A 24562-nucleotide genomic window follows, 5' to 3' on the forward strand; every position below is an offset into this window, starting at 1 on the left:
TCCTTTTGACCCAAGTGTTCATTCAGCAATGTCAATAGCTGGCTCCTTCTTATCCTTTGCATTTTAGTTAAAATGTCTTGTCTTCAGAGAGGTCTTTTTTTTTTTTTTTTGCGGCACGCAGGCCTCTCACTGTTGTGGCCTCTCCCGTTGCAGAGCACAGGCTCCGGACACGCAGGCTCAGCGGCCATGGCTCACGGGCCCAGCTACTCCGCGGCATGTGGGATCCTCCCAGACCGGGGCACGAACCCGCGTCCCCTGCATGAGCAGGCGGACTCTCAACCACTGTGCCACCAAGGAAGCCCCAGAGAGGTCTTTTCTGATCACCTTATCTAAATGAGACACTCTCTGCCCCTCCCCCAGCTATTCCCTATCACCTCACCCTGTTGATTTCTTTTATGGCATTGCTCATAATCTGTGAATCATGTTATTTATTCACTGCTTATTTTCTAGCTCCCTAACTAGAAAAATAACTCCAAGGAGGCTTTCATGTTCTTTCTGCATGGCTTCTGACTGCCTAGCCCAGTAACTGACATATAGTAGGCCTTGAATATTTATCTGTGGAATAAATCGATGAAAGATCTTCCCAGTATTAGAAAGCTTGAAGAATAGTAGAGAACAGACCTTGAAAGATAAAGTAGGAACAGAGAGGGCCTTGAATGACAAGCAGAAAAGGATACACTTGATGTGAACATAGGGAACCAGTAGAGGATCTTGAGTTGCAGGCTGAAAATGGTGATTTAGAAGGGTGACTTGATATGCCACCATCTGCTATAAATCCTTAATTTAAATGATTTACTGCAGCGTCTTGCAATGAATTACTGCAAGAGGTAATCAGGTCGTAGGACCTGAACTGTATTTTTCTCCATGTGGGATACTATACAATGTGGGAACTCAGTGTGGGTCTACAAGTTTCATAGGACTAAGTGTTATGTTTAATTAATTGATTATGTTGAAATATAGAAAATTGATCATGGCAAAAACTCTGTAAGGTGGGATCCATGCCTGTTTTCTGCAGACATCTAGCCTGCAGGGGATAAATTATTTGTTCAGTGGATGAGTGAAACAATCATGCACTTGGAAACACCTGGGTTCTATAGGATCTGCTGCTAGCTATCTGTGTGACTGCTAAGAAGACCTTTAACCTGGCTAAGGATCAGTTTCCTCACCTGTAAAAGAGGAAGACAACTCACAGGATTTTAAATGAGAGCTTATGGGAAAATCTCTGGTACAGAGTGGACACTCAGTAAATTTATTTCCTTCTGTTACTTTGCAGATGCTGATCCTGCCCTGACTGGGATTTCCTACGTGCCTTTCCCAAGAGCCCCAGGGCTTGAAATAGAGCATATGCTGATATTTACTTTTTCCCATTTTCAGTCCTATCAATGTAAAACTAGAATTTTTTTTCTTTTTTCTATTTTATTTTTTTAATTGAAGTATAGTTGATTTATGTGTTAGTTATAGGTGTATAGCAAAGTGATTCAGATATATATATAGAGAGATATATTCTTTTTCAGATTCTTTTCCATTATAGGTTATTACAAGATATTGAGTATAGTTCCCTGTGCTGTACAGTAGGTCCTTGCTGTTTATCTGTTTTATATATACTAGTGTGTATCTGTTAATCCCAATCTCCTAATTTATCTCCACCCCCCAAAAAAAACAAAACTGGAATTCTGACTATGCAACTTACTAGCTGAGTGACCTTGAGCACCCTTTTTGTGCCTCAATTTCTTTATTTATAAGACAGGTATAATAACAGTACCTGCCTTATAGGAGTATTGTAAGGATTAAATGAGGTGTTATACTAAATATTTGTACTAGTGCTTGGCACATAGGGGGTGCCCAATAAATGCTGGCTGTAATTAGTCTTTAGAATTTCATGTTTTACTCCCCCTCATGTTGGCAACTTTCCTCTCCTCGCTCCTGCAGGCATTCTCAGTGCTTACAGTCTCTTCTGGAGAAAAGGCTCACTCTGAGCCTTTTGAAAGAAATAGGTTCAGTAGATTCTTCCAGACAAATCAAGAAACTTAAAGTGGGAATAGAGAAGTAGAGGCATTAGGACGCTGGAGAGGCTTTTTGCACCTGTGGCATACGAGTGGCAAGGAAAGATAAAGGCTGAAGCAAGTAACCAGGTGCGACCACTTTCCAGTGAATTTGGGTTGAAAATTGGTGTTCACGTGGAAGTTCAGCAGTGCCTCTGTACTGCTCTCTGGAACATTCATCAGCTTAATCCAGTGTGCATGGTATCCTTCCTGTTTTCATTAGCATTTTCCTACTTTGAAATAAGTAGGTGCATTGTTCCTAGAAAGTGGAGAGAACTCAAGGAAACACCCCTTGTGTGGGAGCTGAAGTGGCTGCCATGAGGTTATGGAGAACGTCTTGCACATCATTCTATCCCCAGCACCTAGCACAGTTTCTAGCATAGGAGGAGCTCAAAAACTGTTTGTAGAATTATCTTCAAACTTTAGTTGTCCTTCCCAAAGAAGCCTGTCGTGCCCACACGCGGCTGCAAGCAGGTCCGCACCTAGAAATAACATTTATTCTAAGGACCTCTGCGCAGAGATTCTTGGGAAGCGGTTCCCCTCCCTCGTTACCTCGTTACTCCTCCCCTCCGTAGCCTTTGAAAGAACAGGCACGCCACGTGATTCCCTCCTTTATCCCACCTCTGAAACCCTGGCTGATAATGGGCAGGAGCATAGTCCAACCATAAGACTATATTTTCTCTTCCATCCAATAGAAAGAGGCAATAAGTATAAGGCTCAGCTTTTTGACTTCCCCCCGCCCCCTTTGAGCCCGCCCCCCACTCCTCCTCTAAGATTCTCCATTTGACAACTAGTCCGGCCAATGAGAAGTTCCTACTCTGTATGGGAGGGATGGACTGACTGGATGATAGACGTCCCCACCTGGCCAATGGAATATTGCAAGTGCGGGAGGGCTGTAGGACAGAACCAATGGCGCGGTGCCAATAACAAGCATCGGGGTAAGGGCGGGACAAAACTGTTCGCTGGAGGGAGGGGAAGGCCTAGGGAACCAAGCAGCGCTGCCGCCGCCGCCGTAGACTGAGTTGGAGGAGGCAGAAGCCAGGGAGAAAATGGCGGCCGTGGCTGCAGAGGCGGCAGCGACTGCAGCGTCCCCCGGGGAGGGGGGCGCCGGCGAGGCCGAGCCGGAGATGGAGCCCATTCCCGGCAGCGAGGCCGGCACTGACCCCCTCCCGGTCACGGCAACTGAAGCATCTGTGCCGGACGGCGAGGCCGACGGGCAGCAGTCCTCTCCTCAGGCCGACGAGCCGCCGTTCCCGCCGCCGCCGCCGCCGCCGCCGGGGGAGCTAGCCCGCAGCCCGGAGGCGGCGGGGCCGGAGCTGCAGCCTGAGGAGAAGCTGCCCGCCCGGGTGGTGGAGCCGGCGGCAGTCGCGCCACAGGAAGGGCCTGGCCTTTCACCTTCCCCTGCATCGCCGCCCGAGGAGCCCGCGGCTCCCGAGGAGCGCCAGGAACCGCCACTGCCCCAGCCCTCAGCCCCGGCGCTCGTGCCACCGGCGGGCGGGGACTCCGCGGTGTCGCAACTGATCCCCGGCTCGGAGGTGCGGGTCACGCTGGACCACATCATTGAGGACGCGCTCGTCGTGTCGTTCCGCCTCGGGGAGAAGCTTTTCTCCGGGGTCCTCATGGATCTGTCCAAAAGGTACCGCGCCCGCCCCCAGCACGCCCCGGCCCGCTCGGTCCCCGGGGAGGGAGCGAGCCCGGGCGGCCCCTTCACGCCGGGCTCCCGCCTCTCCGGCGCCCAGCCGCCTGCGCCGCCCTCGGGTCCCGCGCGGCGCGTGGCGCGCGCTCCGAGTGGGGCAGGCGCGCGAGGCTGTCAGAGGGCGGTCCCTGCCCCAGGTGGGCGCCTGCGAGGCAGGTGTGCCGCCGGGTGGGGGGGGGCGCGGGTGCTTGACGGGCTCGCGGGTCTCACCGCCCTCCAACCCCGGCCTCCTTCCGTGACCTGGCACTGGCTCACCCACACTGCGGCGGGTGGGTCAGTGCAAAACGCAGAAGGATTTTCGCAGAGAACGCGGTGCTGGGTAGGGGAGATTGCGCTGTTCTCAAATTAACCTTTAACTTTAATGAGGTCGGAGAAAGGGGTGTGTGCATTGGGGTTCCCAAAAGGTTAACTGCCACTCCTTATAAAGGGAAGAACATTTATTAAAAATGAGCTCTTCGACTGTTATTCTTACGGTTAGAACTAATTCCCCCTGGCACATTTGGCTAATTGGCTAATGATAACTTTAAGAAAGGTCTAAAGAAGAGATGGGATTTTTTTTTTTAAACCTTTAATTTCAAGATGGTGTGGTATAAAAGTGTTAAGATACTGACTTCTAAAACTGTAGATTCAGTTTAAATGGTTGAGTTCACCCACAGACCTCTTGTTTTAGCACATTTTCATTTTTTAATTTAACTTGTTTATGGGCATTGCTTTAAACAGATGAAGATACTGTGTTCTAAGTCTAGAGTTAAGTTAACCTTTTTATTCTCTTTTGCAGATATGAAGTTCAGAGGTTCCCATTCACGGCTCTCCATTCTGTTTCCTGCAACAGCACACACTCTGATGGTATCTCACCTGTTTAGAAATGGCTTATTTTAGTATGTTTTACTTGTAACTGCTTCCCCTCCCATCAAGACACAAGAATTGTCTCATTTGGGGAAGAAAGCCATTTAAAATACATAATTGAAGTATGGGAAAAGATGGGAGCCTTTACAGTTACTTCAAACATTGTTAAATCTCAAAAAATTTTTTTTAATTAGTTTTTTTTTTTTTAAAGAATTTTGGGTTAGGACTTTTGCACTTTTGTTTTCGGAATTAGAAAGCAGAATAAGACCAGTACTGATGTATTTAATAATAGCAAGAGACAGAATGTGTATGTTCAGTAGTGTGTATGCTATTGAATCAAACAGAAGCGAAGGCCAGTGATTGTGTGAGAATCTGGATTTCAAATCTGCAAAAGGAAGGTGCAAAAAGGTAAGTTGTTTCTGGAAATGGAATGGACAGTGCTGTCCTGTTTTGAGGTGCTCATTGTCTTGGTGTTTTGTTTTTTAAAATTTTCTTTCATAGGGAGAGCCATTCGTTTTTTGAGTTTTGGTCTGTTTTACCTACAGTGCTTATAAACAGCAGCTTCTTTTGTTGGGGGTGCTACTCTTATTATGAACCTTTTACAATTTAATGTTTTGAAGTGAAAGGATCCTGTCATTAAAGTATTTTTTAAAACGCCATTAAGGGAACCATATCAACTTTTCATTCAACAAATATTTATTGACCACATCTGTATAAGGCACCCTCCTAGCTATTCTGAATATTATATGTATGAGACAGTCTGTGCCTTCTAGAAGCTTATATGGGAGTCACACACATTGTGGAAGTGGTGAGGAAATAAAGCAGTGTTTTTAAAATTTAGCACTTCAAGGAATTATTATTGGACCAGTGATTGACTAGTTGAGTATCTTTTTTTTCATAATTTAATATAATTTGGAAAAATATATCTGCCAATATGTTTTGTAATCTGTGCTTACGTTGATTGCATACTTTCATGCACAGTTTTGGGGTTAACCGATGATCCAGGAGATAACTCTTTACAGACTTCACCAAGACCGTGACTGTAGTCATCAGTTGCTTTAAAAATAGTTTGTATCAGGAATTCCCTGGCGGTCCAGTGGTTAGCACTCAGTACTCTCTGCCCGGACCCAGGTTCCATCCCTGGTTGGGGAACTAAGACCCCGCAAGGCGGCACAGCCAAAAAAAAAAAAAAAAAGTTTGTATCCTATTTGAATTGGCCATTGAATGAAACCATTAGGTAGAAATAACGAGAGCTTCCTCTTATGGGAGATGAATATGAAAAAGAATAGACATATGTATATGTATAACTAAATCACTTTGCTGTACACCTGAAACTAACACAATATTGTATATCAACTATACTCCAATATAAAATAAAAATTAAAGCAAGAGCTTCCTATTGAGTGCCTGTTAAGCACCAGGCTTTGTACCACATGCTTTAACCTCCATAACTCTGGTGGTATTTTTCATTTATATAGGAGGAAATTGAAGTTCCTTCAATTTGGCTAGCTTGTAAATGGCAAAGTAAGGGCTCAAATGTAGGTTGATCTGATTCTAAAGTCTGTGCTTTTTCTAATTTCATATTAGGAAGGTAGTTGGGCTGGCAGATTTCCTGTTAAGCAGTAAGTAAAGAATTGCATATTTCTGAAATATAGTGCTTATCTTGATGTTAATAGCTATATGGGATAATCAGAGGTTGTGTATGGGTGTTGGAGGCAAAGAGATTCTTTAGTCAGCTCATAGCCATAGAAGCTGCTCTGGAGACTCCCCATTTCCTTAGCTGTCTACTGGGAATGTAGTAGGCTCTGAGGTCTTGGTTCTTGCCTCTTCAGTGAGATCATCAGGAAAGAATTAACATTTGGGAGGCTACTAGGGGCATCAATGTATGTGTGCTTTTCTCCGGTCTTCCAAGGGTCCAGTTATTGCTTTTATTTTTTTATTCTGACATGCACGATACAGAAATGTCTTAGGGTTGTCCAGCATGTAGAAAAAGTGTTTGATCTTAGAGTACAGGAGTTCATATACATGTGGATTGATCAAGAGTCTGCTTTTGTAAGCATTTGTTGGACATTCTTCACCTTCCTGTTAATTGTATTATTTTTTTGCCTTATTTTTAGAATTATTTGATTGAAGAACACATTTTGAAGAGACTCTTTTTGTGGAAAAAAGGAGCAGGACACATGTAATTAAAAAAAACCAAAACCTAAAGAGAAGAAAATGGTACTAAATAGTAGATTGATCTGGACAGTGTCAGGGTACTGGGTGCTGACTTCTAGTACCTGCCTCTTCAATTAACACCATGACTTTGAGCAAATCTCTGTGCCTCGCTGGGCTTCAGTCTCTAGTGTGTATGAAGCTAATTCATTTTGAGTTTAGGCAGTTCACTTTAAACACAAACAAACAAACTTAATGCCTCAGTTTATATAGATAAAGTGAATAGGGTGACCAGGTGGTCTGGTTTTCCTGTACCATCCTGGTTTGATTCTTACCTCCTCCTTTCTTTATTCAAAGTAGCTTGCTTTGGCAAATAAATGACTTGGTCACCCTAAAAATGAGGATATTTGAATATCTGGTTAAAAATGGATTTTATATAGTGGAGTATTTATTTGAATGCCTTTAAGTTGAGGTATGCGTTCTCTAGCTTATTCTAGGCCTCTCCACTATAGTTTTATACGCAGCCCTCTTAGGTAGTTTAAATTACCTGCCTACTCCTGAATTCATTAGCAATGTCTAATGACAGTAGTCTAATACTAGTAGATAAAGTAGATAATCAACTAACTCACAAATTCAGTTTGGTCTTCCTATTCTCTTTTCTTCCTTAACCTTTTTTGAAATTTTGACATAGGTACATTTGTTTCTTCATTTAGCATTATATAATAAGCATTCCTTCAGGTTGCTAAACTGTCTTATTTTAGACAGAATAATCAGTGGTTGTATCATATTTGTTTAATTTTCTTATGGTAAATGAACATCCATGTATTATATATTATGGTAAATGAATGTCCCTTGCTGCGACATTTATCAGCTGTTAGCCAAATGTGTTTCATCATATGCCCACCTCCAATGGATTATTTTGAAGCAAATCCTAAACATATAATTTTACCATAAGTATTTCAGTAGAGATCTGTAAAATGATAAGAACTTTAAAAATTTAATTGTACTACTGTTGTTACACCGAAATTAATAGCAACAATTCATCTACATCATCATGTACAGTGTCTCAAAATTAACATCTAAGTTTTGTTCAAATTAGAAATCAAGTAAAGTTTATACATTGCAATTGGTTGAGAAGTTTCCTAAGTTTTTCATCTGTAGTTCTCCTGCCATTACTTTTATTTCCTTGCAGTTGATTTGTTAATCCATAGACTTTTTTTGGTAGAATTTTCCACATTCTGGATTTTTTTCCGATTGCATCCCCTTGGATGCATTTCCATAACGTTTTAAAAATAGGCCTTTTCCCTCAAGAGCAAACAGAAGGGACAACTGTAGTCCCCTAAGGGCCTTGTTTTGGGTCAGTAGAAATGATACAATATCTCTTGCCTGCCTGCAAACTTCTAGGCCTATCCCTTAAACACACCTCCAACTTAAGTAATTCCAAACGTAGAAAAATTTAACCAGCCTTCAGCCCAGTCCTCTGAAATGGTAGTTTCTCAGTCTTCTCAATCTATTCTTGAAGGGACATATTTAATGGGACCTGTGGTTTCTTCCTACAAGAGGGATCATTTAAACTGTTTGTTACTGTTCTCCACATCTTTAAAGTTATAAAGCTGCTTTGAAATCCTGAAAAACCTTTCTGATTCCATTTTTTTGGTACGTGATACGAATTAAGGGATCATGAAGTAAATGCTTATGCTTAAAAACCCTTGTGCATTTTAATTTTGTGGTACATGCTTATTAAATGTTGTAGCTGGTTGTATTTCAGAATTGATCTTTCACAAATACTGCCTTTTCTGTGTGTGCATGCGGGTTGCATTAAAAAGAATTGAGGTGATTTCTTTAGAAATCTTCAGATTTCACTAAGTTCTTAAGACAAGTTGTAGATTTACTTGTTTTTTAAGGAAATATAAACCAAGACAATGATTTTTTTTCTTTACAGAGATCATGAAACGTATGGTGCAATAGCCCTACTTTTGGTGGGAAAAATATACAGCCATTCTGGTGAAGCAGTGAGTAGTGGTATGAGTAGCTTATACTAAGTGTCCAGGTTGAGAATTTAGGCCCTCAAGTAGTATGCTTGAATGATTGTGTTGAGTTGTACCTATTTAAAACACTTTTAATATTTTTTGATGATTATTCTGCTTATACCCCAAGGTGTTGATAAAAGGTTTCCACAGTGAAATAGCACTGAGACAAGTGCTAATCACCTTCTGACCCAGGCAGCTTTAGGACACCTACTGCTGTACTTGTATATACAGTATTGAGAGTGAGCTGTTGATCACTTGTTGGACTGCAGTGATTTATTTTTTTTGGAAATGATTAGTTGTTGGACATTAAAAGTCTAGTTTGAATGTAAAGAATCTGTGTAACATCACAGTATTAAATAAATTTCATGAACTAGGTAAGTAGATGTGTTACAAACAAATTATGCCAGGCATGTTTTATTGGAGTTGGGTCTCTAATGAGGTTAATTTTCAGCCTTTTATGTGTAAATAAGACCATACTTCACAGTGTACTGTTTTAAAGCAAAGCTGATGAAACTAGGTTTAATCTTCCTAAGATCAGTTTTTCTGTGGGGGCCATTAAAGAATTTGTGTATTATGTGTTCATCTTCTCTGTTATGGCTGAGTTAATTTCACATTGATTAAAAATGAAAGATGTTCTTAGTAGTTATTTGTGCCTCTGAAGTGCATCCTTATTTCTTGATATTTATTCATCCTGTTCTACCTTAATTCCCAAATTAATTCAGGCACACCAGCAGAACAGAGCTTGCTTTCGTGGCAGATCTTGCAGGAAAGTGGAGGTTAAGTTATACTCTGGGTGGATTTAATATAGAATGTTTTGGCTAAAAATCTTTTGGGCAGTTGTTCTCAAAACAAATGTGCTTAAGATTTCTGAGCTCCACTCCACCAGTTTTTTTTGGGGGGGGCATTGGTATTCTTGTTTTTAATTAATTTATTTTTGCTGTGTTGGGTCTTCGTTTCTGTGGGAGGGCTTTCTCTAGTTGTGGCAAGTGGGGGCCACTCTTCATTGCGGTGCGTGGGCCTTTCACCATTGCGGCCTCTTCCGTTGCGGAGCACAGGCTCCAGACGCCCAGGCTCAGTAGTTGTGGCTCACGGGCCTTGTTGCTCCATGGCATGTGGGATCCTCCCAGACCAGGGCTCGAACCCGTGTCCCCTGCATTAGCAGGCAGACTCTCAACCACTGCGCCACCAGGGAAGCCCCCACCAGTTTGTTTTTAACAAGGTGATTCCGATGCAGATGATTCTTAGAGCATATTTGGAGATAACTGACTTTTAGGGGATAGTTTTGCCAAAATAGTGGGACCGTAAATTTGTTAAACCTGTTTGTTTTTTGCAGTACTCGGGCCTGTCACTGTTGTGGCCTGGCTCAGTGGCCATGGCTCACGGGCCCAGCCGCTCCGCGGCATGTGGGATCTTCCCCGACCGGGGCACGAACCCGCGTCCCCTGCATTGGCAGGCGGACTCTCAACCACTGCGCCACCAGGGAAGCCCATTAAACCCGTTTTTTAAGTTATTGGGTAATTTGATTGGAATGTAATTGTAAAGTAAACAGTACATATGGGGATGGGCCACTTGGGTGGCAGATCCAGATACTTTTTGTAGAACTGGTAATTAGACTTGCAAATTGTTTCTTAAATCCAGCTGCCCACTAGAAATTTAAGTAGTCCATAATTTTTGTCTCTCTCCCTTTGTACCAAGTGGCCTTAAAACAGAATAATGTTTTTTTAGCTTTTTAAAACACATACCTTCCATAGTATTTGACTTCACTTTTCTGCCTATTCCCATCATCTAGGAAGGTTGCCAAGTTTTACTTTGTAACTAATAATACCTACTATGTATTTCCCACTCCTGTTTTAGGCACTGTGCACTTTGTGTACATTGTTTCATTTTACTCTAGAAAATCGAATGAAGTAAATTCTATTAATACCCATTTCACAGATAAAGACAGGAAGGCTCAGAGAGATTAAATTGCCTAAAACTATAAGTGGTAGATATTAGTAGGTGTATCGAGATGCCTTTTTGCCTATGGAATAAGATGAACAGCTGGGAGTCACAGCAGTTTGTGAGAGTTACATTTTGTGATTTGAAGAGGAAAGCACTGAGAAATTGAAGATGCTTTTCTGAATGATATACAATTCTCTAAGGTTTGAAAACAACCCTGTTCTAATACATTTCTGTATTTTGCCATTACCACGTAGCTTATGATTTTGGTGGGGAATTACCCTGGTAGGTAGAAATGGCAGAGCGCTCTATTCCTCACTCAACCAGGAATAGCTGCTTGGTTTTAAAATAAGAATTGCTCTTCAGTTCAATTTAGTGAATTCTTCAGGCATTTTTGAAAATGGGGTTTCTTCTTCATATATGGTCCTAGGTCTTAAATGTTTTGCCTTGGTTGGCCTGGCCCTGGCAACAGTGGAGTCCACTTCATCATGGGAGGAATCACAAAATGTCAGATTTGAATCTTGTTGAGCACGAGATCAGCATTAAGTGCTGGATGATTGAATTGGAAAATAATTTAAAGACTAACATATAGTAAGTTGTTGGACAACCTGTTTTTGGTAAAATAGAAATAGTGAAATAAATCGAATAATTTGCCTTTTAGAAAAAGTCCATCTGTTGAGAAATCACTTAGACCTCTGTGTGGTAGACTCTATTGGACATAATACAAAAGAAATATGAAAAGTACATAGAAATCATAATGGAAACATAGAGAACTTAAAACTGCTTATTGGTGTCTTAGGGCCAGGACCAAGGGAATTCTTTTCAAGTGTTTGAAAGCTGTGATGAGTATTTATTCTAATAATTTAAAAGATTCTTTTATATCAGTGTTCATTTTCTTGGGAAAATGTCCAGTATCTTTCTGTAAGTGATGTTGTACAAAAGTGAAGTCGAGATCTGTCTGCTCTTAAAAGTATTTTGCCACTTTGTGGTCATTATCATTTTCTTGGATGGTTATTTTAAAAGAAGAATTTACTGTTAGGGAGTTAAATAATATGAGTACCATACAGATGTTGTGACTATTTTTGCTTTTATAAAGGCTGAAGCGTCAGTGTTTTCTCTGTAGTTGTTTCCATCTTTATTTCCAAAATATCCAGGTAAGTTGTTTTTAGAGGATTGTTTGAAGGTACGTGAGTGGGAGCTTAAAATCTGAATTAATTCGGGTTTAACTTCTTTTTTCCCTCCCTCCAAAAGCAAAGCTATATTTATAAAAGGGGATTGCATAGACTTTTTAAAAGATTGAGTAAATTCTTACGGTTACAGAGATATTCTTTTAAGACTTTTATGCAGCCCACCCTCAGTTAATTTTGAAAGATACTTCCTGGCATTCTTGTTCATAATTGGTGGATGTTTTGTTTGTATGTTGATAAAGTCATCCTCCCTCCCTCCTCGCCCATTTGGGTACCCACAGTCCCTGCAGATTGCCCTTGTAATACTTGGGGCTTTTAATTAAAAACACCATCCATTCACTTAGTTAACGAAATTGAGTATGTTTTAATTTTACTCTAATAATAGTTACCATGTATCATGCCTACTTACTGTGTACTAGGCTGTATGGTAAGCAATTATGTATATTCTTAATTAATCTTGACAATTCTGTCAAGTTACTTAACCACAATTCCGATATCCAGAAAGCTCTGAAAACTGAACGTCCTGTTAATTTTTTGGTGGCAGACCCTAACCTGGCTGAAATTATGTGAGCATATTGTATTTATCCCATTTAGTGTGAATGTTCTTTCATTTCACTTTACTGCTGAAATAGTAACATGCTTGATCATAGGGTGCTTATTATCTTTGAAAACTGGGAAAATTCTGAATTCTGAAGCCTGTTCACCTCCATGGGGTTCAGAAGAGAGTATGTGTACCTGTCAGCTCCTCCACTTCCTCGGTGGGGCGTGGAGGTGGAGGGAGGGGCGTTAAGTGACTTGAAGTGAGGGGAAACAGTAATAGTAGTAGTAGTGGTTAAGAACCTGACTTTGGGCCGACTGCCTGGGTTCATGTCTTGGTTCTGCTGCTCACTAGCTGTGTGATCTTGGGAAGGCCATTACACTCTGTGTGCTTTAGTTTCATCAGCTACAAATTGTGATGATTAAATCATCTGATGCAAATAAGTACATATTTAGAATAGTGCCTGGCACATAGTAAGTGCTATATAGTTGTTAACTAATAATACTTGTATGAAGTAGCTACTAAGTGGCAGCACGAAGGTGACAGCAGCTATTATTGTCACTTCAATGGGTTTGCTTGAATAGCCACCCAACCTAAATGAATTGTGGCCTACAGTAGAATCTGCATCTTCAGAATACCTTGAAAAAGTCAGGTAATACTGGTGAAGTATAACTTTCCCCTTTTAATAAGGAAGGGTGACATTTATATTTTAGGAGGGAATGAGATAACTAGGAGTTTTGTGATGGATGGTAGGGGATGTGTCTCAATCTTTTCTTCCCAATACCCTTTGGGGGCAGATGGCTTATGAGGAAATTTTGGGCTTTGTCACGACGAGAAAGTTATAGTCTCATTAGGGCAATTTAGTCCTTACAGTCTCTGCTTCTTACATGCTTCTAAAACATAATTGAGGGACTTCCCTGGTGGTCCACTGGTTAAGAATCCAACTTCCAATGGAGGGGACTAGGGTTCTATCTCTGGTCGGGGAACTGAGATCCCACATGCCGCAGAGCAACTAAGCCCACACACGAACACTCTAGAGCCTGCTGGTCACGCCACAATTAGAAGCCCTTGTGCCGCAACGAGAGATCCCACAAGCCACAACTAAGACCCGATGCATCCAAATAAATAAATATTAAAAAAAAAACCCATAATTGAGAAGGGCTCACATTTGAGAATGACATACTTCAAAGTTAGGGAAAGGAAGATGTTTTTGTGTTCTTTGTACTTATTAAATGGTGGGAACAGACTAGTAGCTAAACTTTTTAACGAAGTGATGTACACTTTTGGTCTCATCGCTATATTTAATCAGAAGCCTTCACTGGTCTTGTCTTTTTAAGAGACTAGTAATTTTTTTTTAACATCTTTATTGGAGTATAATTGCTTTACAATGGTGTGTTAGTTTCTGCTTTATAACAAAGTGAATCAGCTATACATATACATATGTCCCCATATCTCCTCCCTCTTGCGTCTCCCTCCCACCCTCCCTTTCCCACCCCTCTAGGTGGTCACAAAGCACCGAGCTGATCTCCCTGTGCTATGTGGCTGCTTCCCACTAGCTATCTATTTTATATTTGGTAGTGTGTATATGTCCAAGCCACTCTCTCACTTCGTCCCAGCTTACCCTTCCCCCTCCCCGTGTCCTCAAGTCCGTCTCTATTCCTGTCCTGTCCCTAGGTTCTTCAGAACCATTTTTATTTATTTATTTATTTATTTTTGAGACTAGTATTCTTCATCCATCACACTCTTACCTACCCCTCCCTTATACACTCACCAACATGCCCTCTTTTTCCACCAGATGGTTATCTGTATTTTATTGCTTGTTTAAGCCTCTGAATCCTTACCTGTCTCCTATGGAGGGGGGCTGTTTGCTGACTGGTAATTCCTATGCTGCATCTTTTCACCTGTTGGCTTTTCTGCACCTGCTCAGTGTTTCACTTTTTTAAACTAACTTAAGTTGGTTACCAACATTCAGAAGTGGGCAACCACTCTCTGCCTCTACCGTTTTGCTCTTAATATGCTTGGACCCTTCCAGGTGTAGTCAGTTTCCTGCAAAGCTCATTGCCTAATCACTAATCCTCAGTGATTTCTTTCCCTCTAGTCTATAGCCTCTTTTGGCAGTGACTGGTCTCACCTACTACTACAGTTAGGTCCTAGGGTTGGGACCTAGTTTTATACTATATGACTAATTAGCATACTTGTATTTGAATAGATTTTGTGCTTAGTGGTACTTCAGGTGAGTTTGCTGGCATTTATGCTTAAGTAGAACAAATCTTTTTTTATATACTTTCTTTGCTTGAAAGTTTTTTTTTTCTTGGCCATGCCACAGCATGTGGGATCTTAGTTCCCCAACCAGGGATCAAACCTGTGCTCCCTGCAGTAGACACCCGGAGTCTTAACCACTGGACAACCAGAGAAGTCCCTTCTTGAAAGTTTTGGTGGAACTGAGGTGTAAATTAAATTTAAGATTATACTTTTTAAAATAATTTTTAAACTTTATTATGAAATAATTTCAAAGCAGAGAACTCACTCTTTATCTAGATGCACTGATTTTTAACATTTTGTCACATTTGCTTTATCATTCTTTATATAAACATGTTTTTCACTTGAACTATTTGAGAGTAGGTTGCATACATCATTCTCCTCACCCCTTAATACTTGAGTATTTATTTCCCAGGATCAAAGATATTCTCGTACATAACCACAATATAGTCTTCAAATTCAGGAAACATTGATAAGAGAAATTTTATCTGTTTTGTAGCCCATATTTCATTACTCTGTCAATTTTCTCAAAAATGTCCTTTAAAACTTTTTTCGTCCAGTAAAAGATCATGTATTGCATTTAGTTGCAATATAATATAGAATATATGTAATGGGGACTGTTTCTCAATTTAGGGTTGTCTGATACTTGCTTAGGAGAGGCTCAGGTTATACACACAATGTTGTGTGCTCAGGGCACCACATCTGTGGGCATGTGACCTTCATGTGCCCTCACTGGTGAATGTTCACTTGAGTCCTTCCTCAGGTCAGGGTGTTGTCCTGTTATTCTCCAGTGTAATTACTATTTCCCCTGGACTAATAATTCCTTTACTACCATGGAAATATACTGCTTCTCGTCAAACTTACCCCTCTTCATTAGGTAGATAGACAATTAAAAACATTTTTTAATTGTGGTAAAAAACACATAAAATATACCATTTTAATCTTTTTTTTTTTTTTTGCGGTACGTGAGCCTCTCACTGTTGTGGCTTCTCCCGTTGCGGAGCACAGGCTCCGGACGTGCAGGCTCAGCGGCCATGGCTCACGGGCCCAGCCGCTCCACGGCATGTGGGATCTTCCCGGACCAGGGCACGAACCCGTGTCCCCTGCATTGGCAGGCAGACTCTCAACCACTGCGCCACCAGGGAAGCCCCCATTTTAATAATTTTTAAGTGTATACAGTTCAGCAGTGTTAAGTACATTCTCATTGTTGTGAAGCAGATCTCCAGAACTTTTTTTTTTTTTTTTTAAAGGGATGTTGTTGGTTAGTTACAGACCCAGCCAAAGCTATTTAGCAAAGTATGTGATTGTCCTGCCTGATGGAGATTTTTTTTTTTGATGTTGGGGGTAGGAGTTTATTAATTTATTATTTTTGCTGTGTTGGGTCTTCCTTTCTGTGTGAGGGCTTTCTCTAGTTGTGGCAAGCGGGGGCCACTCTTCATCGCGGTGTGCGGGCCTCTCACTATCGCGGCCTCTCTTGTTGTGGAGCTCAGGCTCAGTAGTTGTGGCTTACGGGCCTAGTTGCTCCGCGGCATGTGGGATCCTCCCAGACCAGGGCTTGAACCCGTGTCCCCTGCATTAGCAGGCAGATTCTCAACCACTGTGCCACCAGGGATGCCCATCCAGAACTTTTTATCTTGCAAAACTAAAACTCTATACCCCTTAAACAAGTCCTGATTTTTCCCTCCCCCAAGTCCCTGGCAACCATTCTACTTTTTCTTTCTATAAATTTGACTACTTCAGATATCTTATATAAATGGAATCATACACTATCTTTTTGTGATGGACTTATTTCACTTAGCGTAATGTTTTCAAGGTTCATACATGTTGTAGCATGTGACAGGATTTCTTTTTGAAGGCTGAATAATGTTGCATTGTATGTATGTACCACATTTTGTTTATCAGTTTGTCTGTTAAGAGGCATTTGGGCTGTTTCTACCTTTTAGCTATGGTGAGTGCTACTATGTACATGGGTGTGCATATATCTCTTTGAGATCCTTTTTTCTCAATTATTTTGGCTGTATACCCAGAAGTGGATGTGCTGGCTTGTATTTTTAATTTTTTGAGGCATAGATATACATTTTATTTTGTAAAATTTTCTATTGCGTGTAGCTGACTATTGAACTAATTTCATTTGTCTTGAGATTAAACTCTGCCATAATAACCAATCTTGCAGATGCAATGTGAACCAGGATAAGCTTGCTTCACAGTTTTCCCTCCTTTATGATTGAACCTGTTGCTAATTTAAGGAGGGAGGGAGTTTCTGAAAACATCTGCTTGAAATGAAATACATCTAGATATTTTTTAAAATGAGTTAGTTGCATGTAATTTTTTCCTACTGTAGCTTCTTTAAGAGAAAAGAATTAAGAGAGGGAAAGCTTTCTTTTTGTCTTTCCTTGATATATTTAGTGGAGGGAGCTTTGGTCCAGAAAGAACACTGGGGCCTGTCTCAACTAACACGCCTGAACTTTTTTTCTGAGCATTTGTTTTCCATTTACATTAGCTGAAGATTCTTTTTCACAGTGATTTTCTCTTGCTTTGACACAAAATAACTAGTAAGCCTCAGTATTCTCCCTCCTCAGAATTTTGACACTCATTACTCCTAAATTATTAAGATGATAGCTAGTTTTAAAACTTTATAGATTCACAGGAATTTGCAAAGATAGTGCAGAGAGGTCTCTTGTATATTTTACCTAGTTTTCCCCAAAAGCTATTTTAAATTAAGCCATAATACCTGAGTAATTTTCCTTTAGAATTTTTGGGTACAAAAAATTGTAAATGGGTAAGGGTTAGAATGAGTCACTAATACATTAATAAATACCCTCTTGCTTCACAAAGAAGGGGAGGGGAAGGAGCAGAGATAGTTTGAGTCTTATTATTCAACTCATGGAGTATTTGTAAAAAGTTCTTTTAGGAAAAGCTCAAGCAAGGGACACTAGTCAGCTTTCCACATCTCCACTGATCATTAAAATCTTCCTCTGCTGAGGTCACTCTTTGGTGAGCATTCATATGGGACACAGATATCTTCACCTTAGAAAAAGCTAAAGCAGACATGCCTGCTAAAAATTTAGATCCTGGGTTCCACCCTAGGCGAGTCTTACCATTCAGTCTTGGGGCAGGGCTTAAGAATCTCCATTTTCAAACACCACCGAGTGTTGTTGTGTTGCAGATTTCCCCGACTATATTTGAGAAATTAGATTTTAGGGGTTTTAGGAGACCATAATTTTGTTGCTACTTTATATTCTTATTAAGGTAATAGTTTCATAAGTCAGTGGCTTTCAAACTTTTGAGCATAGTTACAAATATATTTTATCTGTAGACCCCTGTATATACATATATACATGAAACAGATTCATTGCAGTTACATATACTTACACTGTTTTTTAATTTAAATCATAGCTGTGACCCATGAAATTTGATTTTGCAACCAACCTCTCCACACTCAGTTTGAAAACATGGCCATGGTATTAAATGTTGTCCATGGAAGGGTAACAGAATGATTACTAAGATGGAGTAGGACACTGATTCCCCTTTTCCTCTTACAATAATTTATCCTTCTGGTCTTTGAGGAAGTTTTATTATTAGTTAAAAATATTTTTCTACCTAGAGTCTGTCATACAGAGTGAAGTAAGTCAGAAAAACAAATACCGTATGCTAACACATATATATGGAATCTTTAAAAAAAAATGGTTCTGATGAACCTAGGGGCAGGACAGGCATAAAGACGTAGACATAGAGAATGGGCTTGAGGACACGGTGGGGAGGGGGAAGCTGGGGCGAAGGGAGAGTAGCATCGACATACACACACGACCAGCTGTGAAATAGACAGTGGGAAGCAGCCACGTAGCACAGGGAGGTCAGCTCGGTGCTTTGTGACCCCCTGGAGGGGTGGGACAGGGAGGGTGGGAGGGAGGCTCAAGAGGGAGGAGATATGGGGATGTATGTATACGAACAGCTGATTCACTCTGGTAAATTATTAGTTGAAAGTAAGATCATATTACTTAAATGAAGTAAATTAAATGAAGTTTAGCCAAGAAAAATGGCTAATATTTGTTGACATATTAATCCTCCCCTGAATTCTCTAAGGTAGGAAATAGTGTTACTCCCTTTTACATATGCAAAAACTGAATTTAGAGAGGTTTAGTTACTCCTAATAAAAGGAGGAAATTTGTTCTCTCAGTTACGGAAACAAGTGAAAGTGTAATGGGGCAAAATGATGGCTTCTTATACAAGTTAGAAAATTTTATTGTTAATACAAATAGTTGTCTCACCTCATAAGTTATATTGTTTTATGTAGCTCTAGATTAAAACACAAGAATAACCTCTGTCTTCCTGTCACCTTGAAAAAGTGGTTGTTGAGCACCTCCATATAAGCAAGCTAAGGCCAGATGCTCAAAGTGCCTTGCAGTTAAGTAGTCAGGAAGCAAACACTTGGTTATGAAATACTATGCTAGAATAGAAAGCTGCTTATTTATTTGTTTGTTTGTTTGTTTTTAATTGAAGTATAGTTGAATTGAAAGCTACTTTTTGCAAAGTTTGATATAGTGAGGAATGTGTTCTTCCTTTGTGGATTAGCCCAGACCCAAACTTGTCCCACTCTAGGTAAAAAAGGCTTTCCTCTTCCTTTGTGGTTTGTATTTGATAAAAGTTGTTGGTTTGTGGTAGCCAAGCTAACAAGACTTCAGGAAAAAAACCATTTAGGTGTTGGAACCAGATATCCTGGTGTTGGCTCTTCCTATATCCCTGCCCAAGTTTAGGTGTATCTGCAGCCCTAAGAACTTAATCTCAAGATTTCTTTCCAACAAAGAATTCTGTACCTTTTTGGGGACATAAAGACATTTTCGAGAATCTGAGAACCAAGACTCATTCTCCAGAAAAAGAGATCTGTACAAAACATTTGCATCTAATAATGTCAGGGGTTCTACCTGACTACTTGAAGCCAGTCCTTAGGTTCTAATCACCTCTGCTTTAGAGGATTGGTGTTAGAATTGTATTGTGTTCAGTACTGTTTGGCCCAGTGAGTGCCTAAAATTAGCATGTTAGCATGTACATGATGAAATCATTTGGTAGTGTGATTTTATTTTTATATGCAGGAATCTGAGTATAGCAAGTTTAGATTTAAGGGTTCTTGATGTTTAGCCCAGGCAGATTAAACCAGTTATTTCTAAGTCTACATGAGAAACAAGGTTATTTGACCCCTGTTTTATTAGAAACTGATAATTGTAGAGATTTGTGTTCTATACCAGGGCTTTGCAAACTGGGTCTGGACCTGTAAGGGAGTTTTGAAATCCATTTAATGCATCTGACTAGCATCAAAACAAATGAAAATAGACCAGAGTAGAAAAAAATATAATTATGTGTCACATAATATAAGGTCAAGTATTTAATGAAACTTTTGCTTAAGTGTGTGTATTTATGTGCATGCATGTATACATGCATAAACATTTTATTGGATTGCAATGTGAAAATATTTCTTAATGTATGATGTGATTTTTAAAAGCTAGAAAGCTATAGCTTTATACCTGTCTGCTTTTGAGGCTATTTGAGTATCTGAATTTCTAGTATTTTTGAGGTTTTTTTCTTGGGGGGGAGTGGCTGGGTTGGATGAAGGCCTTAAGAGTTAGGGTAGAACAGTAGAGAAGCAAATGCCTTTGAATCTTTATAGTGTTTAAACAATAAAGTTGAGTTGGGATTTTACTGATTCAATATTTTGAGGTAGTTAGGGCTGAATTTGTTTTGTGAAGCTTTTGAAAGCCGTTATAACCAGAGGAAGATACGTATGTTACAAATTTATAGTTGCATTTACTAGACACGTTATCTATAGTTGAGTGAACGTTGTATCAAATGATATTAACTATTAAGCTATCTGATAGAACATCCTTACTGATTCAAGACTGGAAAGATCTATTTTAAATAACATCAGCTATTACGGCATTGCTTAGAGCAACTATTGAGTATTTCTTTTTGAGTGTAGACCTAAAATGTAAGCCCCCCAAAAATGGAGGACTTTGGGACCCGGGGAGGTTGTCTTTAGGTTTTTGGTTTTGTTTTTTAAAGTGAAATAGTTTTCAGGAAAGGTCATATAAATAAACATTAGGTGGTGTTTCAAGAAACTGAATTATAGACACTAACTTAATGGCTTCTTCTCTCCTTTCATTTCTTTCAAAGGTTTGGGCCCCATGGGATCCCTGTGACAGTATTTCCCAAAAGGGAATATAAGGATAAACCTGAAGCCATGCAGCTCCAAAATAATACATTCCAAGAAGGGACCGATGTCAAGCGTGAAGTGAATGGTGCTGTTCCTGAAGACCCTTCTCCTGTCCCGCCTCCTGAGCTGAGCTTGGCCGAAAGCCTGTGGACTTCCAAACCACCACCTCTCTTCCATGAAGGAGCACCTTATCCTCCCCCTTTGTTTATCAGGGACACATATAACCAATCAATACCTCAGCCACCTCCTCGGAAAATTAAGCGACCCAAACGAAAAATGTACAGGGAAGAACCTACTTCAATAATGAATGCTATTAAACTACGACCCAGGCAAGTCTTGTGTGACAAGTGTAAAAACACCGTCGTTGCTGAAAAAAAAGAAATGAGAAAAGGTAGTAGTGCAAGTGACTCTTCTAAATATGAAGATAAAAAACGGAGAAATGAAAGTGTAACTACTGTGAACAAAAAATTGAAAACTGACCATAAGGTGGATGGGAAAAACCAAAATGAAAGCCAGAAAAGAAATGCTGTGGTTAAGGTTTCAAATATTGCTCACAGCAGAGGCAGAGTAGTCAAAGTTTCTGCTCAGGCAAATACATCAAAAGCTCAGTTAAGTACTAAAAAAGTGCTCCAGAATAAGAACATGGATCATGCAAAAGCTCGGGAAGTGCTGAAAATTGCCAAAGAAAAGGCACAGAAGAAGCAAAGTGAAACCTCTACGTCCAAAAATGCACATTCAAAAGTCCACTTCACACGTCGATACCAGAATCCTAGCTCAGGTTCCCTTCCACCCCGGGTTCGTTTAAAACCACAGAGGTACAGGAATGAAGAAAATGACTCTTCTCTGAAGACAGGACTGGAGAAAATGCGGAGCAGCAAGATGGCACCAAAGCCCCAGTCCCGCTGCACCTCCACCCGCTCAGCAGGTGAGGCCCCTTCAGAAAATCAGAGTCCCTCCAAAGGCCCTGAAGAGGCCAGCAGTGAGGTTCAGGACACAACTGAAGTGCTTGTGCCTGGTGAGCAGGATGAACCACAGACACTGGGCAAAAAGGGCAGCAAAAGCAATGTCTCTGTTTACATGACCCTAAATCAAAAGAAATCTGACTCTTCCAGTGCTTCAGTGTGTAGCATTGATAGCACAGATGATTTGAAATCCTCCAACTCTGAGTGTAGTTCTTCTGAAAGCTTTGATTTTCCTCCAGGCTGTATGCATGCACCTTCCACATCCTCTACTTCCTCCTCTTCAAAGGAAGAGAAAAAGCTCAGTAATTCCTTGAAAATGAAAGTCTTTTCCAAAAACGTCTCTAAGTGCGTCACACCAGATGGCAGGACCGTATGTGTAGGGGACATTGTTTGGGCCAAGATATATGGCTTCCCCTGGTGGCCAGCCCGTATTCTTACTATAACTGTGAGCCGGAAAGATAACGGCCTTTTAGTCCGGCAGGAGGCCCGTATTTCATGGTTCGGGTCTCCAACAACATCTTTCCTGGCTCTTTCACAGCTCTCCCCCTTTTTAGAAAACTTCCAGTCACGCTTTAATAAGAAGAGAAAGGGCCTGTATCGCAAGGCTATCACAGAGGCAGCTAAGGCTGCCAAACAGCTGACCCCTGAAGTGCGGGCTCTGTTGACACAGTTTGAAACGTGAACATGGACAGTAAGGTAGGCAAGAACCTTTGGAAGGCGCCACAGATTTTCTAGTCTAGTTAGGGGTAACTTCTATGAGATAGGTTGGCCAAATTGGAGAGAGAACTTGCACTCAGTTGGCTGCTTTTTTATACTTAACCTTACAGCCATTTTTAGACTGAGAAGCTTAAACTGAACAAGCAATCAAATTTTGTCTTAAGGAAGTGAGATTTTAGTATTTTTCAGTTTTGCAGTCTAAAACCACCCCAAGGCATAGGAGCCATAGCCTCAACTGAAAATGAATTTTTGCAGGGACTGTTAATTGCCATTTGTACCTAGTACTGTGTGTATGTGTATACGTATATACACACATGTAAAATATATGTGTGTGTGTATGCATAGATACATACATGTATCAAATATAGCCTGTCACTATGTGACACAGGTTGCATATCTGGAATCATAGTAAGGGCTGGTGAGCTAGGGGGAATAGTGAGGATATTTAATGACTACTTGTTTTTTAATTAATGAACACTTAACCTTTCCATGTGCATAATGGCACGGGAGTTTGATAGTTAGATGTTTGACAAACTGAGATACTTGCTGTTGAATTGCACACTGGGGAAATAGCCCAGTATTTGGGATTAAGACTGTCAAGGCTGGCTAGGTCTGAATCAATCTCTCTCTCTCTTGTCCAGTGGGGACTTAACAAAAACTTTCAGACTTCTGGTTTGGGAGGTTAGGTAGGTTTGTCTTTGGATATGTAAATAGGTGATTGCTAAATTTGGTCAGATTTCTCCTGACTGGCTCTTCCTAAATTCTTAGGATACGTCGTGGTAAATTACACTTTGTGAATTAATTGTCATATATGTAATTGTTGCATTTTGGATGTACCTAGTTTGATAATTTTTAAAAAATATTTCCATTTAAGGTATCTGTTTGCAGGTCAGAAAATGAGAAAATGTAATTGTGTAATGCTCTGAAATGTAAAAAAAACAAGCTGTAAATAAAATCGACTAAATCCAAATTATTTGTGTGTGTTTCTCAAAAAGCTTTGAAAAATTTCAAGATGGTAGAAAATTATTCTTTGTAATAGTGTATAGAGGAGATGAAAAAATCACTTATTTTCCTATTTGCCCTATCAGGGAATATATAATCTGAGCATGATAAAATTCAAATAAGTGACTAATCAATATATTCTTAAAATGAGGTTTTGTAGTATAGAGGTCTGATATGCTTCTAGACTTGAGACCCTCCTTCAGCCAATTTCTCATAAGTGTATGGATTTTAATTATTTCGTTTTTAGCTTTAATATTTCATCACATGCTTTTTCTTCTTTTTCTTTTTTTACATTTGTGTAATTAAAATCAATCTCTTTTCTGCTTGATCTTCTGCCTCAGGTATCATTGCTTTTGGGGCTTGTAACTTAGCTCACTATTTTTCTACATGGTCCATCTGTCCCTAAGATTTGATTTCTTATTTTCCATTTTTAGCTTTGTATTGTTAGTGAAAAATCTGATTGATTGCCTGTGGAGGCAAGTTTGTCCCAAGATTTTTTAAGTTGCTTTCATATTTTAGGCATCCAACTTAGCTTTTAAATGTGATACAATGTCAGTTTGACACTTTTGGAAACTTGGAACTTTTAAAGAGAGCAACTTCTTGTGGATTTCTAAGTAATGCAGTTTGAAATATCTTAGTTACTATGGAATTAATTATGAAAAGATTAATGGAGGTTGAAAATCAGTAGTCTTCGGTCAGCTTCCTTAAGGTAATGTACCGATTTCTGCAAAAGCAAGTGGAATTTCTTCTGGGGAACTCAGTCAATGCTTTTTGATTATAATAAACACACAATTTAAAAAAATGTTTCACTTGAATAGAACATATTCTTTCCTGCAAACAGAAATAATTATAGTATTTTAAAAATTCTTTGATTATAACAGGTTGAAAGAAGTTCATAGTGTGATTGAGGGGTTTTAAGGAAGTATCTTAAAAGATTTTCAGAGTATTTGTTTCAGATTAGTGAATTTGTTCATTCAGACACTTTT

The 24562-nt window shown here is 40.1% G+C and overlaps 1 protein-coding gene across 4 annotated transcripts in view; it reads left to right on the forward strand.

Annotated features, from left to right (window-relative positions):
• The first annotated feature begins 3018 nt into the window (after positions 1-3018).
• The window catches only part of PWWP2A (PWWP domain containing 2A), a 31091-nt gene continuing 9547 nt past the window's right edge, over positions 3019-24562 (forward strand). For 2 of the 4 annotated variants that reach the window (XM_081233124.1, XM_081233125.1), the window contains exons 1-2: positions 3019-3678; positions 20856-21820. In XM_081233124.1, the coding sequence (XP_081089250.1) occupies positions 3092-3678; positions 20856-21820 (1552 nt within the window). In that variant the 5' untranslated portion in view covers positions 3019-3091. Of the gene's footprint in view, positions 3679-4033; positions 4058-20855; positions 23535-24562 lie in introns of those variants that run through there. The other 2 variants (XM_081233123.1, XM_081233126.1) reach the window with 2 other exon arrangements.

Source organism: Mesoplodon bidens (genome assembly GCF_964165515.1).
Source record: "Mesoplodon bidens genome assembly, chromosome: 4".
Classification (NCBI taxonomy): Eukaryota; Metazoa; Chordata; class Mammalia; order Artiodactyla; family Ziphiidae; genus Mesoplodon; species Mesoplodon bidens.